This window comes from Chiloscyllium plagiosum, unplaced genomic scaffold, assembly GCF_037043375.1.
Source record: "Chiloscyllium plagiosum isolate Xiang-an unplaced genomic scaffold, Cpla_swu_hap1 HiC_scaffold_7, whole genome shotgun sequence".
Classification (NCBI taxonomy): domain Eukaryota; kingdom Metazoa; phylum Chordata; class Chondrichthyes; order Orectolobiformes; family Hemiscylliidae; genus Chiloscyllium; species Chiloscyllium plagiosum.
Window position 1 is genome coordinate 66,571,243 of NW_028270145.1, and position 21,054 is coordinate 66,592,296.

Sequence of the window (21,054 nt, forward strand, 5' to 3'; positions counted from 1 at the left end):
CAAACACTTAGCTTAAATTAATTCCAGTGAGCAGATAGTGATTTAGAACCTTCTGCTACTGCAGAGGAACTTGCTAATTATCCTGGCTAAAGCTTTATTCCTTTGTTGATGTACACTGCTACTTCCTGATGGAATAACTGAAATGTTATCATCTGCAGAGGATCAGCTTGAGCAGATGTCAGTTTGGAAGTGAGTACCTCCGTGTAGTAGGAAGTCCTCCCTTCCTTGTCTCCAGAATTAATTTCAGACTGTCTTCATTCTCCTTTTCATCCACCTGACTGGTACCTGGTGGTGTTTTTTGAATGGTTCCTTAGCTGTGGCAGCAGCCATGATGACACGGCTATTAGGTTCTTCATTGGAGCTGAAAGTACTTTATTGTCTCACATCAGTATTTAAATCTTTCACCAATGTGCAACGCAGAACAAGGGACAAATTAGAATTTCAGTTCATTGCCTTCATCATCAAGGGATTGTAATTGTTTTGATCTTGGAGTCTTGCGTCTTAAATCAGGTTTTCTTTGATTAGTCTCTGCTACCGTTATGTTCAGGTGGTTGTAAGGGTCAAATCTTGTGAATAAGATAAATACACCATAAAGTGGATGTGCAAAATTTTTTTCTGATCAGAAGCATTGATAAAATAATGAAGGTACTTTGTTTGTTCTGTGCCAGTTCAGAGTATATTTATTGTGATATAACTTGCTCAAAGCTCTAATTGACGCCATTTTATTGCACTTTAGATTTCAGACTGCTGACTGTAATGTTTTTGTTTCAGGAATGTATAAAATTTCATGGAAGGTTCCTTGGCATAGCTTGTGGGCACCATGGTCCATATGTTCCTGACGTTTTATTCTGGTCAATTATACTGTTCTTTTCCACATGTACATTATCACATTTCCTGAAGCAATTTAAGACGAGTCGGTATTTTCCTACCAAGGTAGATATTTTTTCATGTGTCTTTGTGTAAATTGCTTGATAGTACTCTTCTGCTTGGAAATAGTGGTGGAGTAGAAGATCTTTAAGTCATTTTCTTCACTGTGAAAATATGTACTAAAATGCTCAATGCTTCTTGTGATTTATGACAACTAATTTCACATTTGCTGAATACTTTTCCTGAGCTTAGTGCCTTTCAGTTTGATGTTTGTTAGCACAGAAAGTACTGCCATCTACTGCATTATCAGAAGAATAACAATTATTTGAAAAGTTAAAAATCACACAACACCAGGTTATACTCCAACAGGTTTAATTGGAAGCAGTAGCTTTCGGAGCGATGCTCCTTCATCAGGTGATCAGACAATCACCTGATGAAGGAGCGTCGCTCCGAAAGCTAGTGTGTTTCCAATTAAACCTGTTGGACTATAACCTGGTGTTGTGTGATTTTTAACTTTGTACACCCCAGTCCAACACTGGCATCTCCAAATCACAATTATTTGAAAGTAAGTGATGCTTAGAAATAGAACAACTGTATATAGCAAGAATATTATTACCTGCACCATTAAATTCATTTGTTTTCTGTTACATCTTGGAAATTAAATGAGTTATAGTCAGTCTTTATTTGTTAATCAACAAAAGGTAGTGGTTATGAAACTTGGTTCATTCTTAGCTTGTTGCTCAATTCTGTGAGTATCTTCTTGTCTCTGAAATTGTGTCTGTGGTATATACACCAAACTTCAGACTTCACCATCCTGGCACAGGCAGACTGGTTGCCTCATGAGCAAAAATACAATGAGCATCAAGGACACAGCTGGAGAAACAGTCAGATGTTCTGATGTCCAGAGAGTTGGTGGAGCAGTATAGCCTGGAAGTACATGTCAGGACCATGTGGAATACAGGACACAGCTGATTCTGTGGGAATTGGTCAGGAAACTGAATTTTTCAATGGGCAACCCCCTGCATCCGGAACCTCTTGGAAGAGTCAATTAAAGTCAGAGATTTCAGATGGTTCCAACACATTTAAGCATAATAGTTAGGTTAACCCAGGGAAATTTAGATTAAAAACTTAGTCTGACTCCAATATAACAAGTAAATTGATGTTTCAAACACATCTCATCCAGCTGCTTTTACCCAGGACGCCCACAGAACTCTGTGTCCTCTCTACCTGGTACTGTCTGATCCTGACATCCCAATCCTCTGGACTGACTTAATTCTACCCCTTCAAAACCTGATCCTGCCAGATCCCAATATCCCAACTCTTCTGCTGGCCTGAGTACATTGGAACTATCCTGGCCCCACAACTCTCGACCAACTCAGACATCACCATCTCCCTCCACTCCCCCCATCCCCAATCTCACTGTCCCACTGACTCTCCCCGAACAAACCACCTCCTACCTGTCAGACCTGACTTCCTCAACTCCACTGTGCAACTGAATCTGTCTATCACTTATATGGCACCCTGGCACCTTATCTGATTGACACCCTAATAACCCTCATGCACTTGGCATCTGACCCCATACTTAACTTCCATAATTAACCTTTCACATGAGTTATCAAAGTGGTTGACTGTACTGCTAGACTTTTAAATCACAGAACATAGCACACTGATTGCTGCAAAAGGGAGCACTGTTTCCATGCCAGTTCTCTTCGCTGCTGGAGTCATAACAGAGACTCCATTTCCAGGAATCTCCAGCAGAGGCAACATCTAAATATAAGTGGGTAAATTCTAATCTGATCAGGTTTGGCAATATGATTTACAAACCTAATCAGAGTATCTGGGCCGTTGTTTGGAAACCGCCTACTGATATCCTGGGAGGGGACAATGGTTTTGGCCCTCATACACCTGGTATCACGCACAGCGGGCACCATGCCAGCACTCCTGGTCATCTGTGATAGGAGAGATTGCTGGACTGCTGTGACACCGCACAAGCTCCTTTGAACATTGATGTCTCTAATCATGATGGTAGCAGTCTGTGCTTGTCACCTCCAGTATGTACTTTCAGTGCTTCCCTTCTGCTGCAATTTCTGTTCAGTAAGTTCTCTTGTGCTGTAATAAAGACTGAGACATCAAACATCAGATACTGCGTTATACTTAGGTCCACAGTGGAATTGGCTACCGTCCCAGCTCCAGAACTGATGAACTCCAAGCTCTGTACCTAGTCCATATGGTCTCCTCCATGTTCCTTAACAGTGACGATAGGCTTTCTACCCAGCTGACCTTACCCAGCACATAGTTTAACAAAAACCTTATTTTGTTCTAAAGCACATTTGTAATTTAAAGTTAGCATAAAATATGTTTATAAAATATCTTTCTCTTAATACAGGGATTCGTGAATCTACGATCTTTTAATTCCTAATATCAAAATGTTATTTTGTATCTTTTGTTTCAACTAACGCAGATGTTTGGGGTATATCTTGGGGTATATTTTTAACTCTCAGACTGACAAAATATATGGTCTGGGTGCACACTATTTCAGTAGGAAATCTAATTTTGGGTCAATTCATTACCATAGAATCAAACAACAGATAGGGAGGCCTTTGAGCCTACTGAATTTGTGCTGGCTCTCTGCAAGAACAATTCTGTTTGTCCCACTCTCCGCCCTTTCCCCTTGAGCCTGCAAAAATTTTTATTTTCACATGCTTACCCAATTTAATTTTTAAATATAACAAATGAATCTATCTCCACATTCTTCTTTTAGCAGTTTGTTCCACATCTTAACTATTTGCCGCATAATTGTTTTCCCATGACACCATTTGTTACTCACCTTATTTCTATGTCTTCTGGTTCTCAAATCCTCAATATAAAAGGAACAGTTCCTCTTCATCTACTTTACCCAGCTCCTTATCAGTTGGACATCTTGAGCTGCTCATTAGCTCTGTAATGGTAAAATACTTAGTATCCAAAGGAGGAGAAGTCTGTGGTTGAGGGAGCAATCCAGTTGTGGAAAGGAAGGCGTCCAAGGAAGGCGTCCATCATTCTCTGAGGAATCTGAAGGCCTACCACTACTTCCTGCTTCTACAAAAACAATGTTGAACTTAAACCTGATGGAACCAAGTCTCATCACTGTCATTTCCATGAGACCTGAGCATTCAAGTTAGAAGAGGAGTTGGCCATTCAGCCCCTTAAGACTCCATTCATAAGATCATGGCTGATCTGATAGTTGTCTCAACTCTACATTACTACCTCGCCTCCACCAGCACCATAACCTTTGACCCCCTTGTTAGTCAAGAATATATCTTCCCCCTCCAGTTAAAAATGAGTGAGCTGGGACAAATGCAATGTTTTTCTTTAGTCCTAATTCTCCATGGGCTAAAACATGAATTGAGTTGTTTTACTTGGTTCTTGATGTAGTCAATTTTATACTTCCTCTCCATTAAACTTACAATGAAAAGATTCCTCAGACGGATTTCTTTGAAAATACCTATTCAGTGGAGAAGTGGAACTGGTTACTATACACATTTGTAATACAAGTAAAAATGTGCACTCTTCTAAATCACCCAAAATGTACATGCATGCATAAACAAGGTAAAGAGAAAAAAAGGATAGATTTCTCCTTGCAGAAATTAACTCTTGGGGAGAGAAAAAACACTTTTGACCATTAATGGTTAGATCTTGAAGGGAAATGGAATAAGGTTGGAATGTTCAGAAGGCTGTCGATATGGTTCGCATAGACAGATCACTTGATATATCAAGTACTGATGCAGCTTGCTCAGGAAACATGGAACCTAGAAAGTATTCCAGACACTATTAAGATGGCAATCCAATTTTACACAGGACTCACAACAGTGTTGTTTCAGAAAGCCAGAAAGTTGAGCTGGACAATCTTTTGCTGAGCAGACATTTCCCCAAGTGACTTCCAGCACAATATCTTATAAGGACAGCCATAAAACTCAATTGGTTGATTTCTAAGAAGCAAGCTGAAGCAATTGCTGTGCAGCTTAGGTGGATTCGGCCATGCTAAATTGCTTTGGAGTGTCCAGGGTTGTGCAGGCTAGGTGGATTAGCCATTAGCAAATGCTGGGTTACGGGGATAGGGTCAGGTGCTAAATGTAGGTGAGATGGTCTTCAAAAGGTCAGTGCAGACTCAATGGGCTGAATGACCTATTGCCACACTGTAAGGATTCTAAGATTCTATTAATTATCTGGAGTTATGGCATTTCCCAAAAGTGTCTTAAAAACAAAACTTTCAATGTGTCCTTTCACTGACCTTAAAATAACAAAGTCCAAGTATCCACAGAACTTGAAATAAATCCTTTTTGCTGCAACCCTTGAAAACTCAAGTCCTCAAAAAATTAAAAATGAAGCCTCATCAATGCTCTAGTCTTGCAGAAAATAAAGCACTATTAACATTCCAAAGAGTAGAGAAAGAAAATTAAGTCACGATTTTCTACAATTATTTTTCACTCTTTACATACATTCTGTACTGTTATCTCTGTGTGATGATACTATGACTTTAAGGGTAGCATTTGGTGTTTGAAGCTGCTATACATCTCTCCCAGCTACAGCAAAATGTTTGAGTTCTCTCTGTCTCTGTGAATTTTCTCTTGATGTTCCTTCCTCCTGGACTGGAGAATTGCATATGAGACAATTTGTTTTGCTTATTTCACCTTTGCCAAGGGTGTATTTATGGGATGTTAATATATTGGAACAGTTGCTGTTTAGTTAAATAATCTATTATCCTGTTAAGATTTTAGAATAAAGTTTTTCTTTCTTTTGTTTGTATTTGAACTCTAGTGTAAGAATAAAGTGTGTTTTGTTTCAAGCCTGGTAGTTTGACCAGTCGAATTGTATCAGGAACACATCACCTTATACTAGCTTTTAAATAAGAAAGAAGTTGGAGTCTACACTATCCTCTTAATATATTTTGAGGGTGTTTGGTTTGGTCCATAACATTCTGATACGTTCTTTGTACTTTGATTCAAGCAAAGTTACATTCTTGACAAAGCGTCATCAAAGCGTGGTTTTTACAATGTACAGAACAGATCTTTAGTGATAAAGTCTTAGTAGCAAACTCCACTGAAACAGTCTTGCATTTGTTATCTTTGATTAGTATATTAGTTTCCTTCCTCCATTTCACCCACAGATTCACAATTTATTTTTGGCATGTTGTTTCTATCCTGTACAGTGAAGACACTTGTGCAGTATCTTCTATTTTCTCATTTTTGATCATTCATTCACTCTCTAGAGGATCAATGCTCACTTGATTTACTCTTTACCTTTTAAAATATCTGCAGCATCTCTTAGTATCTGGTTTCATTTTTCTAACCAGATTCCTGTTGTAATCTAGTTTCTAATTCTTTATTAATATTTTTGGCATTCTTTATATTCTGTTTAGTCTTCTGACTTGCCATTCATCTTTACGGAATCATACATTTCTTCTTTCCACTTGATCCCACCTCTTTTTGCTTTAATTAGCTACAGATGGTGTATCCTTCACTTTTTAAGTCTTTTTTCTCATTAGAATTATTTGTCTGAGTACTTTGAAATACCTGCTTAAATGTCTGCCACTGCATGTCTTATGACTTAGCCCATAACTTAATTTCCCAGTTCACTTCAGCCATCTGTCTTCACATTCTCATAATTGCCTTCATTTAGGTTTAAAGCAGTATTCTTAAAGCCACAGTTCTCTCAAAGTGATACTACCATCTCCTGAACTGAACAAATAATTGCACTTTTATCTTTACCCTGCTACAATTCTGCTAATATGCCGTATTTTCATTCCTGCATATTGGTAGTCTAACCTTGTCCTACCTGCATCATGGTCGAAAAGTATGGCACTGGAAAAGCGTACCCGAGAAGCGAGAGAGTTGATGTTTTGGGTGTAAGCCCTTCATCAGGAGTGTGGGGCGAGCAGGGGGCTGAGATAAATAGGAGGGTGAGGGTGGAGATGGTGGACAGGTAGCTGAGAAAGCTATAGGTAGATGGAGTTGGGGGTGAATAGTGATAGCTCGGAGAAGAGGGTGGATTGGATAGGTGGAAAGGAAGATGGACAGGTAGGACAGTCCAAGAGGGTGTTCTGAGTTGGAGGGTTGGATTTGGGATGAGGTGGAGGAGGGGAGATAAGGGAGCTGGTGAAGTTGACCATGCCAAGTCGTTGGAGGGTCCCAAGGCGGAAGATAAGGCATTCTTCCTCTATTCTCTTGGATTTAGTGGTGGAGGAGGCCCAAGACCTGCATGTCTTTGGTGGAGTGGGAGGATGCTTCCTGACTTGCTGTACTTTTTCAGTGCCATACGTTTCGACTCTGAACTCCAGCATGTTCTGATAGGAAGGAGACGAGAACTACACACAATATTCTAATAGTGGTCTTCTACATCTGCAACATGACCTCCCAACTCCTGTACTCAATAGTCTGACCAATAAAGGTCCCTCCGCCTTCTTCACTATCCTATCTACCTGCAACTCTACTTTCAAGGAGCTATGACCTGTACTCCAAGGTCACTTTGTTCAGCAACCTTACCACTAAGAGTATCGGTCCTGCTAAGATTTGTTTTCCCAAAATGCAGCACCTTTCATTTATCTAAATTAAGCTCCATCTGCCACTCCTCGGCCCATTAGCTTAACTGATCAAGATCCAGTTATAATCCGAGGTAACCTTCTTTGCTGTCCACTGCACCTCCAATTTTGGTGTCATCTGCAAACTTATTAACTATGCCTCTTAAGGACACATCCAAATTATTTATATAAATGACAAAAAGTAGTGGACCCAACACTGATCCTTATGGCACTCATTGACTGTAATTCACCATAATTGACCATAATTCGGTTACATTTAGTTAGCGATAGAAAGGGCAATAGGGCCATAGGGCAAGAGTTATAGATGGGGGAAGGGCAATTATAATGCGATTAGGCAAGACTTAAGAGGTATAGAATGGAGTAGCAAAATGCAGGGGATGGGAACAATTGAAATGTGGAGCTGGTTTAAGGAACAAATATTGCATGTGTTTGATAGGTATCTCCCTGTCAGGCAGGGCAGAAGTGAAAAGGTAAGGAAACCATGGTTTACTAAAGAAATTGTATCACTTGTTAAGCGGAGTGAGGAGGCTTAAGTGATGTTGAGATGAGATGGTTCAGATGAGGTGATGGAGAGTTACAGAGTAGCGAGAAAGGATTTAAAGAGAGAGTTAAAAAGAGCAAGGAGGGCATGAGCAGTCTTTAGCAGGTAGATCATAGGAGAACCCTAAAGCTTCTTATAGATATGTGAGAAATAAAAGGATGACGAGGGTAGGAATAAGACCAGTCCATGACAGAAGTGGGAAGTTGTGTGTGGACCCTGTGGAGATCGGAGGGGTGCTAAATGATTATTTTTCATTTGTTTTCACTCAGGAAAAGGAGAATATTGTAGAGGAGAAGACTGAGATATGGGCTATTGGACTTGAAAGGATTGAAGTTAGTAAGGAGGAGGTCAAGAGTCATGGAGATGTGCAGCATGGAAACAGACAGTTTCAACTCGTCCATGCTGACCAGATATCCCAACCCAATCTAGTCCCTACTGCCAGCACTTGGCCCATATCCCTCCAAACCCTTCCTATTCATATACACATCCAAATGCCTCTTAAATGTTGCAATTGTACCAGCCTCCACCACTTCCTCTGGCAGCTCATTCCATACACATACCACCCTCTGTGTGAAAAAGTTGCCCCTTAGATGTCTCTTATATCTTTCCCCTTTCACCCTAAACCTGTGCCCTCTAGTTCTGGACTCTATACCCTCCCCGGGAAAATACTTTGTTTATTTATCCTATCCATGCCCCTCATGATTTTGTAAACCTCTATAAGGTCACCCCTCAGCCTCTGATGCTCCAGGGAAAACAGTCCCAGCGTGTTCACCCTCTTCCTATAGTTCAAATCCTCCAACCCTGGCAACATCCTTGTAAATCTTTTCTGAACCCTTTTAAGTTTCATAACATCTTTCCAATATTCCAACAGTGGCCTAACCAATGTCCTGTCCAGCCACAACAGGACCTCCCAATTCCTGTCCTCAATACTCTGACCAATAAGGGAAAGGATACCAAATGCCTTCTTCACTATCCTGTCTACCTGCGACTCCATTATCAAGAAGCTGTGAACCTCCACTCCAAGGTATCTTTGTTCAGCAACACTCCCGAGGATCTTACCATTACGTGAAGAAGTCCTGCTAAGATTTGCTTTCACAAAATGCAGCACCTCACATTTATCTAAATTTGACTCCATCTACCACTTCTCAGCCCATTGGCCCATCTGATCAAGATCCTGTTGTAATCTGAGATAACCTTCTTTGCTGTTCACTACACCTCCAATTTTGGTGTCATCTGAAAACTTACTATCAATTCTCGAAGGTGTGAAAGTAGATAGGTCCCTTGGGCCGGAGAGGATTTTTCTGAGAATTCTCTGGGAAGCTAGGAAGGAGCTGGCTGAGCCTTTGGCCTTGATCTTTGAGTCATCGTTGTCTGCAGGTTTAGTATGAGAGGACTGGAGGATTGTAAATGTTGTGCCCTTGTTCAAGAAAGGCAGTAGAGATAACCCAGGTAATCATAGACCAGTGAGCCTTACGTCTGTTGTAGGAAAAGTTTTGGGAAGGATTATAAGAGATAGGATTTATAAACACCTAGCAAGCAACAATTTGATTGGAAATAGTCAAATGGAGTCATCAAGGGCAGGTCATGTCTCACAAACCTCATTGGGTTTTTTGAGAAGGTGACCAAGCATGTGGATGAGGGTAGGGCAGTTGACGTGGTGTACATGGCTTCAGCAAAGCCTTTGATAAGGTTCTACATGATAGGCTGTTGGAGAAATGCAGAGACATGGGATTGAGGGTGAATTAGCAGTTTGGATTAGAAACTGGCGTTCTGTAAGAAGTCAACGAGTGGTGGTAGAAGGAAAATATTTAGTCTGAGGTCCGGTACTTGTGGTGTGCCACAAGGATCTGTTTTGGGACCACTGCTGTTTGTCATTTTTTATAAAAGATTTTGATGCAGGCATAAGTGGATGGGTTAGTAAGTTTGCAGATGATACTAAAGTTGGTTGAGTAGTGGACAGTGTGGAAGAATGTTGCAGGTTGCAGAGAGACTTGGATTAACTGCAGAATTGGGCTGAAAGGTGGCAAATGAAATTCAATGCAGACAAATGTGAGGTGATTCATTTTGGGAAGAATAACAGGAAGGCAGAATACAGAGTGAATGGAAAGATTCTTGGTAGTGTGGATGTGCAGAGGGATCTTGGTGCCCATGTACATAGATCTCTGAAAGTTGCCACCAAAGTTGATAGTGCTGTTAAGAAGGCATACGGTGTGTCCAGTTTTATTGGAAGAGGGATTGAGTTCTGGAGTCGTGATGTGATGCTGCAACTGTACAAAACACTATTGTGGCTTCACTTGGGGTATTGTGTGTAGTTCTGGTCACCCCAATACAGGAAGGATGTGGAACCATTGGAAAAGGTGCAGAGGAGACTTAACAGGATGTTGCCTGGTTTGCAGCAAAGGTCTTTTGAGGAAATGTTGAGGCACTTGGTTCTGTTCTCATTGGTGAGAACAGGCTAACAGAGAATTTAATAGAGACATACAAGATGATCAGGGGATTAGCTAGTGTTGACAGTGAGAGTCTTTTTTCCTAGGATGATGAAATCTGCTTGTACAAGGAGGCATAGCCTCAAATTGAGGGGTGATAGATTTAAGGCAGATGTCAGAGGCAGGTTCTTTACTCAGAGAGTAGTAAGGGCGCGAAATGCCCTGCCTTCCAACGTAATTGACTCAGCCACATTGGGGGCATTTAAACAGTCCTTGGATAAACATATGAAGATTGGTGGAGTTCTGGATAGTGAGGAGGGCTGTTGTCGGCTGCAAAGGGACTTAGATATGATGCAGAGCTGGACTGAGAAGTAGCAGATGGAGTTCAACCCTGTCAAGTGTGCGGTTGTCCATTTTGGAAGGACAAATAAGAATGCGGAATACAGGGTTAACGGTAGGGTTCTTAGTAAGGTGGAGGAACAGAGGGATCTTGGGGTCTATGTTCATAGATCTTTGAAAGTTGCCACTCAGGAGGATTGAGCTTGTAAGAAGGCCTATGGTGTATTAGCGTTCATTAGCAGAGGGATTGAATTCAAGAGTCGTGAGGTGATGTTGCAGCTGTACAGGACCTTGGTAAGGCCACATTTGGAATACTGTGTGCGGTTCTGGTCGCCTCATTTTAGGAAAGATGTGGAAGCTTTGGAGAGGGTGCAGAGGAGATTTACCAAAATGTTGCCTGGAATGGAGAATAGGTCGCACGAGGATAGGTTGAGAGTACTAGGCCTTTTCTCATTGGAACGGCGAAGGATGAGGGGTGACTTGATAGAGGTTTATAAGATGATCAGAGGAATAGATAGAGTAGACAGTCAGAGACTTTTTCTCCGGGTACAACAGAGTGTTACAAGGGGACATAAATTTAAGGTGAAGGGTGGAAGGTATTGGGGGGATGTCAGGGGTAGGTTCTTTACCCAGAGAGTGGTGGGGGCATGGAATGCACTGCCTGTGGGAGTGGCAGAGTCAGAATCATTGGTGACCTTTAAGTGGCAATTGGATAGGTACATGGATAGGTGCTTAAGCTAGGACAAATGTTCGTCATAACATCGTTGGGCCTGTTCTGTGCTGTATTGTTCTATGTTCTATGGATGATGGGATAGTGTCAGGTGATGGACTTAGATTAGTCCACAGGTTGGCGCAACATCGAGGGCCGAAGGGCCTGTTCTGCGCTGTATTGTTCTATGTTCTATTGTTCTATGTTCCACTGGTCACAGCCTCCAGTCTGAAAACCAACCCTGCACTGTCACCCTCTGTCTTCTACCTTTGAGCCAGTTCTGTATCCAAATGGCCAGTTCTCCCTGTATTCCATGAGATCTAACCTTGCTAAGCATTCTCCCATGGGGAACCGAATTGAACGCCTTCCTGAAGTCCATACAGATCACGTCTACCGCTCTGCCCTCATCAATCCTCTTTGTTACTTATTCAAAAAAAACGTAACCAAGTTTGTGAGACATGATTTCCCACGCACAAAACCATGTTGACTATCCCTAATCCCTTTCCAAATACATGTACATCCTGTCTCTCAGGGTTCCCTCCAACAACTTGCCCACCACTAAGGTCAGGCTCACTGGTCTATACTTCCCTGGCTTGTCCTTACCACCCGTCTTAAACAGTGGCACCAGGTTAACCAAATTCCAGTCTTCTGGCATCTTATCTGTGGCAATCGAAGATACAAATACAAGAGGCCCAGCAATCACTTTGCGAGCTTCACGCAGAGTTCTAGGATACACATGATAAGGTCCTGGGGATTTATCCACTTTTAGGCATTTCAAGACATCCAGCACTTCCTCCTCTTAATATGGACATTTTTCAAGATGTCACCATCTATTTCCCTACATTCTATATCTTCCATGTCAGTTTCCACAGTAAAAAGGATTTTGCTTGGAAACAGTTTACACGGATGTTGGCCAGGGTTGGAGGATTTGAGCTATAGAGAGAGGTTGAATAGGGTGGGGCTGTTTTCCTTGGAGTGTAGAAGGCTGAGGGGTGACCTCATCGAGGTTTATAAAATCATGAGGGGCATGGATAGGGTAAATAGACAATGTGTTTTCCCTGGGGTGGCTGAGTCCAGAACTAGAGGGCATAGGTTTAGGGTGAGATGGGAAAGATATAAAAGAGACTTAAGGGGCAACTTTTACATGCAGAGGGTGGTGCATATGTGGAATGGGCTGTCAGAGGAAGTGGTGGAGGCTGGTACATTTGCAACATTTAAAAGGCATTTGGATGGGTATATGAATAGGGAGGGATATTGGCCAGGTGCTGGCAGTGGGAGTAGATTAGGTTGGGATATCTGGTCAGCATGGATGAGTTGGACTGAAGGGTCTGTTTTTATGCTGACTCTATGACTCTATCGCAGTCCTCACTTCCTCCCTCTCCACATCATGACCAAGTCTATATGAGGTGCTCAAAACCTGCATTCCATTTATATCATTGTGCACACATTGTCCATAAAATTTCATGTTAATCTGAATCATGATAAGATATGACTGATAAATTTGATTTCATTGTCACAGGTACGATCAACAGTTAGTGATTTTGCTGTCTTTCTTAGTATCGTAACTATGGTTTTAATTGATTATGGTCTTGGGATACCATCGCCGAAGCTCCAAGTCCCCAGTGTTTTCAAGGTAACATAAAATTCAGTTTTGCAGTTACTGTCATATACCATTTTACATTAAGTACTTTTAAAAAAATTGAACAAGGTATACTTACAGTATAAAAATGGCCATAGGGAGAGGTGCAGAATAAGTATTGACAAACTATGTCAGGACAGTTTCCCAATCAGTCCCTCAACTAAGTTACATTAACGAGAGATGGCAGTCGGCAGCTGATTCTGAATTAGTGGGAAGGCAACATATCTAAATTAGGCCCCAATCAATGTCCATCTTAATACAGGCTTGCAATTTTCCTGGCATTGTCTAGACATTGCTGATTTAGGGTTCAGCAATGGACTGGAGTCAGCAAGAGAATGGAAGGCTTGAGTTAGGACTCAATTGAGTGTTAATTTTCCAACAGTAAGTCACAACTGCATTTTATCCCCTAGCAGTAGCTATGCCCTACTTGAAGACTCGTAACTATTCTAGTGCTTCCTTCCCATTGAAGTTGCCTCAGTGATGCTATTGTCACTCTTGCTAATGTTCAAGGAGAATGGTAGCCATCTCCATGAGCTATGTTGATTGAACCATCATCCCTGACACCACCAACTTAAAATGCATCATGAGGGTGATGCATGTTCATGCTTTTTCTTAGGGGTAGGTGTTGTAAAAATGTAATTTAGAAGTTATATTTTAGAATTTAACTGTTAGTTTCAGGAATTAATGTTTTAATTGTAGGTAATTTGGAAATATCTACCAGGATCCTTTGAAATGGAATAAGAATACTCCCTGTAATTTAAGAATAATGAGTAAATCACATTTTTCTGCAAGTGTGCCCTGAGTGCAATGTGAACTGCAAGACTGTAAAGGTTTTCACATAGATCACTAGCTTTATTACATGACTAAAGTTTAATTCAAAAATTAGAGTGTAGCAAGAGGAAAAATACTATAAACTGTAAACTGGCTTATTTGCAAATATTTTGATGGTGACTTGATTTTTCTTGTTTCAGCCAACCAGAGATGACCGTGGTTGGTTGATTAATCCTTTGGGTCCAAACCCATGGTGGACTGTCCTTGCAGCTTTTATTCCGGCCCTCCTTTGCACTATACTCATTTTCATGGACCAACAGATCACTGCAGTTATTGTCAACAGGAAGGAACACAAATTGAAGGTGATTGTACACACTTGATCTTTGAAAAAATAACAAATTTTAATAACACAAATTTTAATTGTTTTGTCTACTTTGTGTGTTTTTTTGTATGGCATGTCCTGGCTTATGCAGACTTAATTTAAAATTGAATCATAGAGTCATACAGCATGGAAACAGACCCTTCGGTCCAACCATTCCATGCCGAACATAATCCCAAATTAAACTAGAGTTTCCTGCCTGCTCCTGATTCATATCTCTCCAAACATTTCCTATTCATGTACTTATCCAATGTTATTAATTTACACAATAGATGAGGCTTCTTAGACAGTACCTTACAAAATCATGACCTTTTATCACCTAGACGAACATGGACAATAAATACATAGGAACCCCACTATCTGTAGGTTTCCCCTGTTGGACAAACACCATCCACCTTGAAAATATATTGCCTTGGCATTTTCCCTTCATGTTCTCTGTTTCAGTTGGTTTCTGCTTTTAACAATATATTACTACTAGGTAGTACCTTCAGTTAATTAATTTTCTTCCTTTACAAGTTAATCCAAAGTTACATTGAATAAATTGTAGAATTCTGTTGCTTATTTGATGTTGAAATTAAAGTAAAATCAAAATGCTGAAGGTTGTGGAAACCTGAAATAAAAGCAAAACGTGCTGGAGAAAATCAGCAAGACTAGCAGCATCTTTGGAAAGAAAAACAGTTCATGTTTTGAATCTGACATGATTTATTCAGAACTTCTTTCTGAAAGTGAAATGCCTAAGAAAGAGAATATTGGTTTTTATCATTGTACTAGCTGCTTGTTTCGGGCAATTTTAAGAACAAGTTTTTTTTCGCAGTTGTAGAAAGATGTTGTCCATTTAATTTCATCCTAAAATGATGTATTCCAAAAAATGATTTACCAAAGATAAAATATCAAATATACCATTTTGAAAACACAGGTATTTGACATTTTTGTTAACTCTTAATTGTTTCACAGAAAGGATGTGGTTACCATTTGGATTTGATAATTGTGTCCATCATGCTTGGAGTTTGCTCTATTTTGGGATTGCCCTGGTTTGTGGCTGCTACTGTGCTCTCCATATCACATGTCAACAGCCTGAAATTGGAGTCTGAATGTTCTGCACCTGGCGAACAGCCAAAATTCTTGGGTATCCATGAGCAACGAGTTACTGGCCTTATGATATTTGTCCTTATGGGGTTATCTGTCTTCATGACCTCTGTTCTACAGGTAATGTCAATATATAATAGCTGTTCTTGACATTTCAAGCAAATAAATATTTGATTTGTAATAGAATCATCCACTAATTGGCTTTGAAACTGATAATGCTTTAAATGAGCATGCATGCAGAGTATTGATTGTGTAGAATTTTCTATTTAGATGTCTATTTAGTATTTTCTAATTACTTTGTTAATCTTTCAAGTATAGGTTATTGTTTTTCTATTGATTGACAATTTTTTTTGGTAATGCTATTTTTGCTACTAGCATTTTGAGATTTTCAGACAAAAGTATTAGCATCAGAAATATTCTGCTAAAACAGTAGGGGTTATATGATTTGTGACAATTAATGGATTTAATGAATATTGTTTTCGCAACATTCACCACATCGATACAAAATTAGACTACATGGGTTCTCTGACGATATTACTACCTAATGTACAATTGCTTAAAAGCCTACTTATACAAGCAGGAGGCTGGAAGAACACAGCAAGCCAGACAGCATCAGGAGGTGGAGAAGTCAACGTTTCAGGTGTCACCCTTCTTCAAGACTGGGGATGGGTGTAGGGGAGCTGAAGATAGAGAGGTGGTGGAGGCACGGTGGTGAGGTGGAGATACGTGAACACAGGTAGAAGGTATGACCTGGTTGGTTGAAGGGAGGAATAAATCTGGTAGGTGGCTAGAAGGAAGGGTCAATGAGAGGAATGGAAGGGAGGGGGAGAGTCTAGGAAGCGAGTCGGGTAATGGAAAGGGAGGTTATTTAAAAGTGGAGAACTCAATGTTGAGTCCTCTGGGCTGTAGGCTGTCCAGGTAGAAGATGAGATGTTGTTCTTCCAATTTGGTGATTTGTTGTGGCAGGGGAGGAGGCCAAGCATGGTCATGTCGAAAAGGGAGTGGGAAGGGGAATTAAAATGGATGGTGACTGGGAGGTTAGGTCAACCCCTGCAGGCCCGGCTGAGATGCTCGGTGAAACGTTCCCTTAGTTTATGTTTGGTCTCCCCGATGTAGAGATGGCCATATCGGGAGCACCTGACGTAGTAAACTCAGTTGAAGGAGAGACAGATGAACCTCTGTCTCACCCTGAAGGACTGTTTGGGGCCCTAGATGGAGGTGAGGGGTGTTGGTGTATTGCTAGATTTTGCATCTTTTCCGGTTGCAGGGAAAAGTACCTGATGATTCAGGGGGTGGGACGGTGTTGGTGGAGAAAGTGGTGCGAACTAAGGATTGGCGAAGAGATTGGCGGAAAGCAGAGAGGGGTGGGGAGGGTAAGATGTTCTTGGTGGTGGGGTTGGTAAAAGTGTTTTAAGGATGATGCATTGGATGTGGAGACTGTTGAGGTAGGAAGTAAGGACAAGGGGGACCCTGTCTTTCTTGCATTTGACAGGGGCGATGGTTTAGAGCGGTGGAACAGGGAATGAAGGCAGTGTGGTGGAGGGTTGTCTGGATGACAGAGGGGGGATAAGCACATTGTTCAAAATAGGTGGACATCTGGGATGTTTGGGAGTGGATTATCTACCTTAGACTCCTGCATCTGCAGTTTTTTTTTGTCTAAGAGCCTACTTGGCTTGTTCAAATCATTCTTCTGTGACCCTGCTTACTTTGGCAACAGGAGCACTAAAATTTATCATGCATTTAGACTAAAGTGAGTGTTGGGTGGATTTCAGGGCCGAACTAATTTTGCAATCAGTGTAGGCCTAGCACTGAAATGTATTTCCTCCTAGTATACACTTTAGTCATGAAATTTGTGAAAGGATGTTCGGCAAAGTGTATGGTTCACATTACAAGGTACAGTGCAGTAAGTGACACTCAGAGGTATCTCATTACACTCACAATTTCAGGTTCTATTCACAATATACAATTACAATAAAATATTAATGAGACAAGTAGCCTTGGCTGGCAAACTTTAATTTCTTGACTTCAAGTCTGAGTCACCCAATTTCAGTGGCACTCCAAGAAGCTGATGTTGGATCTTTTACCTGGACTGTTCCTGAACTGGAGACTCAGGCAGCAAAATTAAAAATATCTCAGATCAGTGGCCAGCATTTTTTTAGTAGCCACGTGGATATCTTATTGACTACAATTCTCAAACAGCAGGAAGAAGATAGTTAGACCAACAGTTGTGCTTGTAAGTTTCCTCTTGATTCCTATCATAACTCTCTGCTGGGGATTGAGTCTGCACCGTCTTTTGGATTTGTGCATGCTAATAACATTACCACAATTATACAATGTTTGTGCTTGCTTATCTGTCTCTTGGAACAATACTGTGACATAATTTCATAGCCTGGAGCTGATTCACAGACTTCAATGTTATCGATTTAAGGTGATAAAAGTAATGAGAGATTTTTCTTTGCATGACTCCAAAATAATGTCTGACGTATGCAGGCAAATGATTGGTAAATGTGTACTAATCCCACTTCCCATTTTGTCTTTGTTCCATGTTACCACTCATTCAGTTTTTCTCTCTTTTTTGGCTTCTGTACCAGGCACAGGGGCTGAATTTTATCTTCAAAGCAGGGAGTGGGATTCACAAAAATGCTGGTAAATACGGTATTATTGTTGGGGAGGTTTGGCAGATGCTAAGAGGAGGTAGGCTTGCTGCCCCTAAAAAAGTCCACCAAAGTGGAACTGTTGAAAGACCAACCTTTGTCTCAGTCTAAGTAAAAACAATAAGATTCTCTAGCCTTCACCTCTAATGCCTCTCAATCCCATGCCCATCCAAGGGCCCTCATACCCTTCATGTCAAGATATGGCACCTGGATGCCAATCCAATCAATGTATAGAGCTGTGAGCCCCCATGATAATAGTATGTGTTTAAACAAAATTTTTTAAAATCTTTCTTATCTTTCTACTTTCTTGAAAAATGCTTTCACTACAGGCCAATAAAATCATCCAGACTTTTTAAAGTAACAATAACAGAAACTGTAAGTATCTGAACCCATTTTATCTTGTATAAACAAACATTGTGCAATTGACACAACAGATCAGAGAGCCAAAGCTGTCAATCAGTATTTTCCCTCAGTCTCATCTGTTTCAGCATACCTATGGATGTTTGGGCCCTTGGCCAAGCATGATTATACATTTGTGATCTGCTGGATATAAAGCAGTGGATGGAATGGGTGGTCTGCTGGATGTAAATTAGGTATGGAAGATAGAAATCATGATCTATATTGATATTTAACAGTTCAGTTCCAGCTTTTTGTACAGGTTGATATGGATATTAATCTTGCAACTGTTCTTAAATACACAGTTTTTTTTTGTTTTAGTTCATTCCAATGCCAGTATTGTATGGAGTGTTCTTGTATATGGGCGCATCTTCTCTCAGAGGAATTCAGGTAAACATTTATGCCTTTACACTTGCACGTCTTTAAAAAATGTAAAACTTTGTGTTTATTGAGATTTGCCAATGCTGAAAGTAATCCCAAATGTACACATCAACATTGTTAACATGGGTTATCATTGACCAGAAATACAACTAGATGAACCATATAAATACTGTGGCTACAAGACTAGGTTATAGATAGGAAATTCTGAGCAAGCAACTCACTGCCTGACTCATCAAAGCCTGCCCATCATTTTGATTTGATTTATTATTGTCACATGTACCTAAGTACAGTGAGGAGTTTTGTTTTTGCATCCAGTACAGGTAGATCATGACATACAAAGATTATAGGGTGATTGAACAGAGGCAAATAAAGACACAGCTTCAAAGAAAGTGCACAAAAAGCAAGATCAATATTAAATTTGAAATTAGAGAGGCCCATTCAGGAGTCTAATAATGGTGGAGAAGAAGCAGCTTTGAACCTGTTGGAGTTTTTGTGTGGTTAAGTTTTTGTATCTTCTAGGCGAAAGTGAGTACTGCAGATCAGAGTCCAGATTAGAGCGGTGCTGGAAAAGCACAGCAGGTCAGGCAGCATCCGAGGAATAGGAAAATCGATGTTTTGGGCAAAAGCCCTTCATCAGGAATGACTTTTATATTTTCTGTCTGACAGAAGAGGTTGGAAGAGATTATAATGGGGATGGGAGGGGACTTTGATAATGTTGGCTACCTTTCTGAGGCTTCGCAAAATGTGGATGGAGTCAATGGGTGAAAGGTTGGCTTCATCAACAAGGCACTTGAATAGTGTATGATGGAATACTTTCCACTTGTGTGGATATGTGCAACTCCACCAACACTCGAGTAGCTCAGTACCATCTAGGACAAAGTAACCAGCTTTATCAGTACCATATCCATCACTTTAAACATTCACTTCCTCTGCTACTGGTTCACAATGACAGCAAAGTGTATTACCTTCAACATACAACAGATCAACTTGTCATAATTACCTCAATAAAACCTCACAAACCTGTGACCTCATGAACTGGAAGATCAAAAATCAGCAGGTATATGGGAACATCACCATCTGTACACTCCTCTCCATGTCATGCTTCCCCTGTCCTGGAAGTATGTTACTATTCCTTCATTATTCTGGGTCAAAAACCTCGAACTCGCCCCTTTACTGCAATCTGGGGAATGATATCACTTTTTCTTCATCCGGCTATTATTAGGCTTTAAAAAGTATCTTTAAAGACTATTTGTTTTAGATTCTGACTTTTACTCTATAAGTAAAAGACTTGTAAAAGATTTACCAGTTGAATTCCTAGTTACTTATTCTGTCTCTGTCTCACTCTAATCATATGATTTACTCTTTTTCAACATTGATAAACCCACTGAGTAGAAGTAATTTCTCATTTGGTTGTTGTAGTGGTCATGGCTGATGGCTTCAGAAGACTGTTACAAACAAAATGGGTTAATCGATGCAAGAAGGTCCATGCTTTTACAAGAAATGGCAGTGAACAGCATGTAGAGATGATCAAATTCCATTTTCGTTTTGTTAATATAATCTATTCATCAAATTTTAGCAGTAAAAATGGAAGAACCATTGGGAATTTGCATCTCCTGAGGCCTATTGAGGAAAGGGCTGTCAGCATCATGATGCTTTGTGAGATAAAGGTTATGACATCTGATGGTGCTCAGACATTGGGAATGATGTTATGCTCCCACATTTTGCCACTTCTGGAAACCTAGCTCACCCTAATGTTTCTTAATAACATAATGACCAAGCTGCTGATGGTGTGACCATCGATGTCTTACTTCACACCCCAACCCACTTTCTTTACACTGACCTTTTTCCTTCTGATCTTCTGCTTTCAGCAACCTAAGAGCTGTTGCTTTCTGAGCCATGACAGCCCAACGAAGAATAGAGAACCACAGCACAATATTGATGAAGAAGCCCAATTAATGGATGTAATATTCATGGCCATCAGATACTGACACTGCATGAACTTTGAATGCTAATATTATTTGGGATCAGCACATGGTGTAGTATGAGTGGGCTGCAGTCAGGTTGTGTTGAATGATGTCGCTTTGCCAGTTCAACAGAGGGCAATGTTACAGATAATTTCTGCTGGAGAGAATTCAGGTGAGGAACTCAATGGGGCCACATACTGGAGAATGGTAGTGGGCATGAACATTGAGGTACTGTGGGAAATTAGAAATTGCTGGAAAAGCTCAGCAGACCTGGCAGCATCTGTGGAGGGAAATCAGAGTGCCCATTCCTCAGAACTGACATACT

At 40.6% G+C, this 21,054-nt stretch overlaps 1 protein-coding gene across 3 annotated transcripts in view; it reads left to right on the top strand.

The window, feature by feature from the left end:
* Positions 1–21,054, top strand: part of LOC122551630 (sodium-driven chloride bicarbonate exchanger-like) — a 285,117-nt gene that overhangs the window by 221,308 nt on the left and 42,755 nt on the right. For all 3 annotated transcript variants that reach the window (XM_043693862.2, XM_043693863.2, XM_043693861.2), the window contains 5 exons: positions 772–933; positions 12,979–13,092; positions 14,070–14,231; positions 15,203–15,454; positions 18,706–18,774. In XM_043693862.2, the coding sequence (XP_043549797.2) occupies positions 772–933; positions 12,979–13,092; positions 14,070–14,231; positions 15,203–15,454; positions 18,706–18,774 (759 nt within the window). The remainder of the gene's footprint in view (positions 1–771; positions 934–12,978; positions 13,093–14,069; positions 14,232–15,202; positions 15,455–18,705; positions 18,775–21,054) is intronic.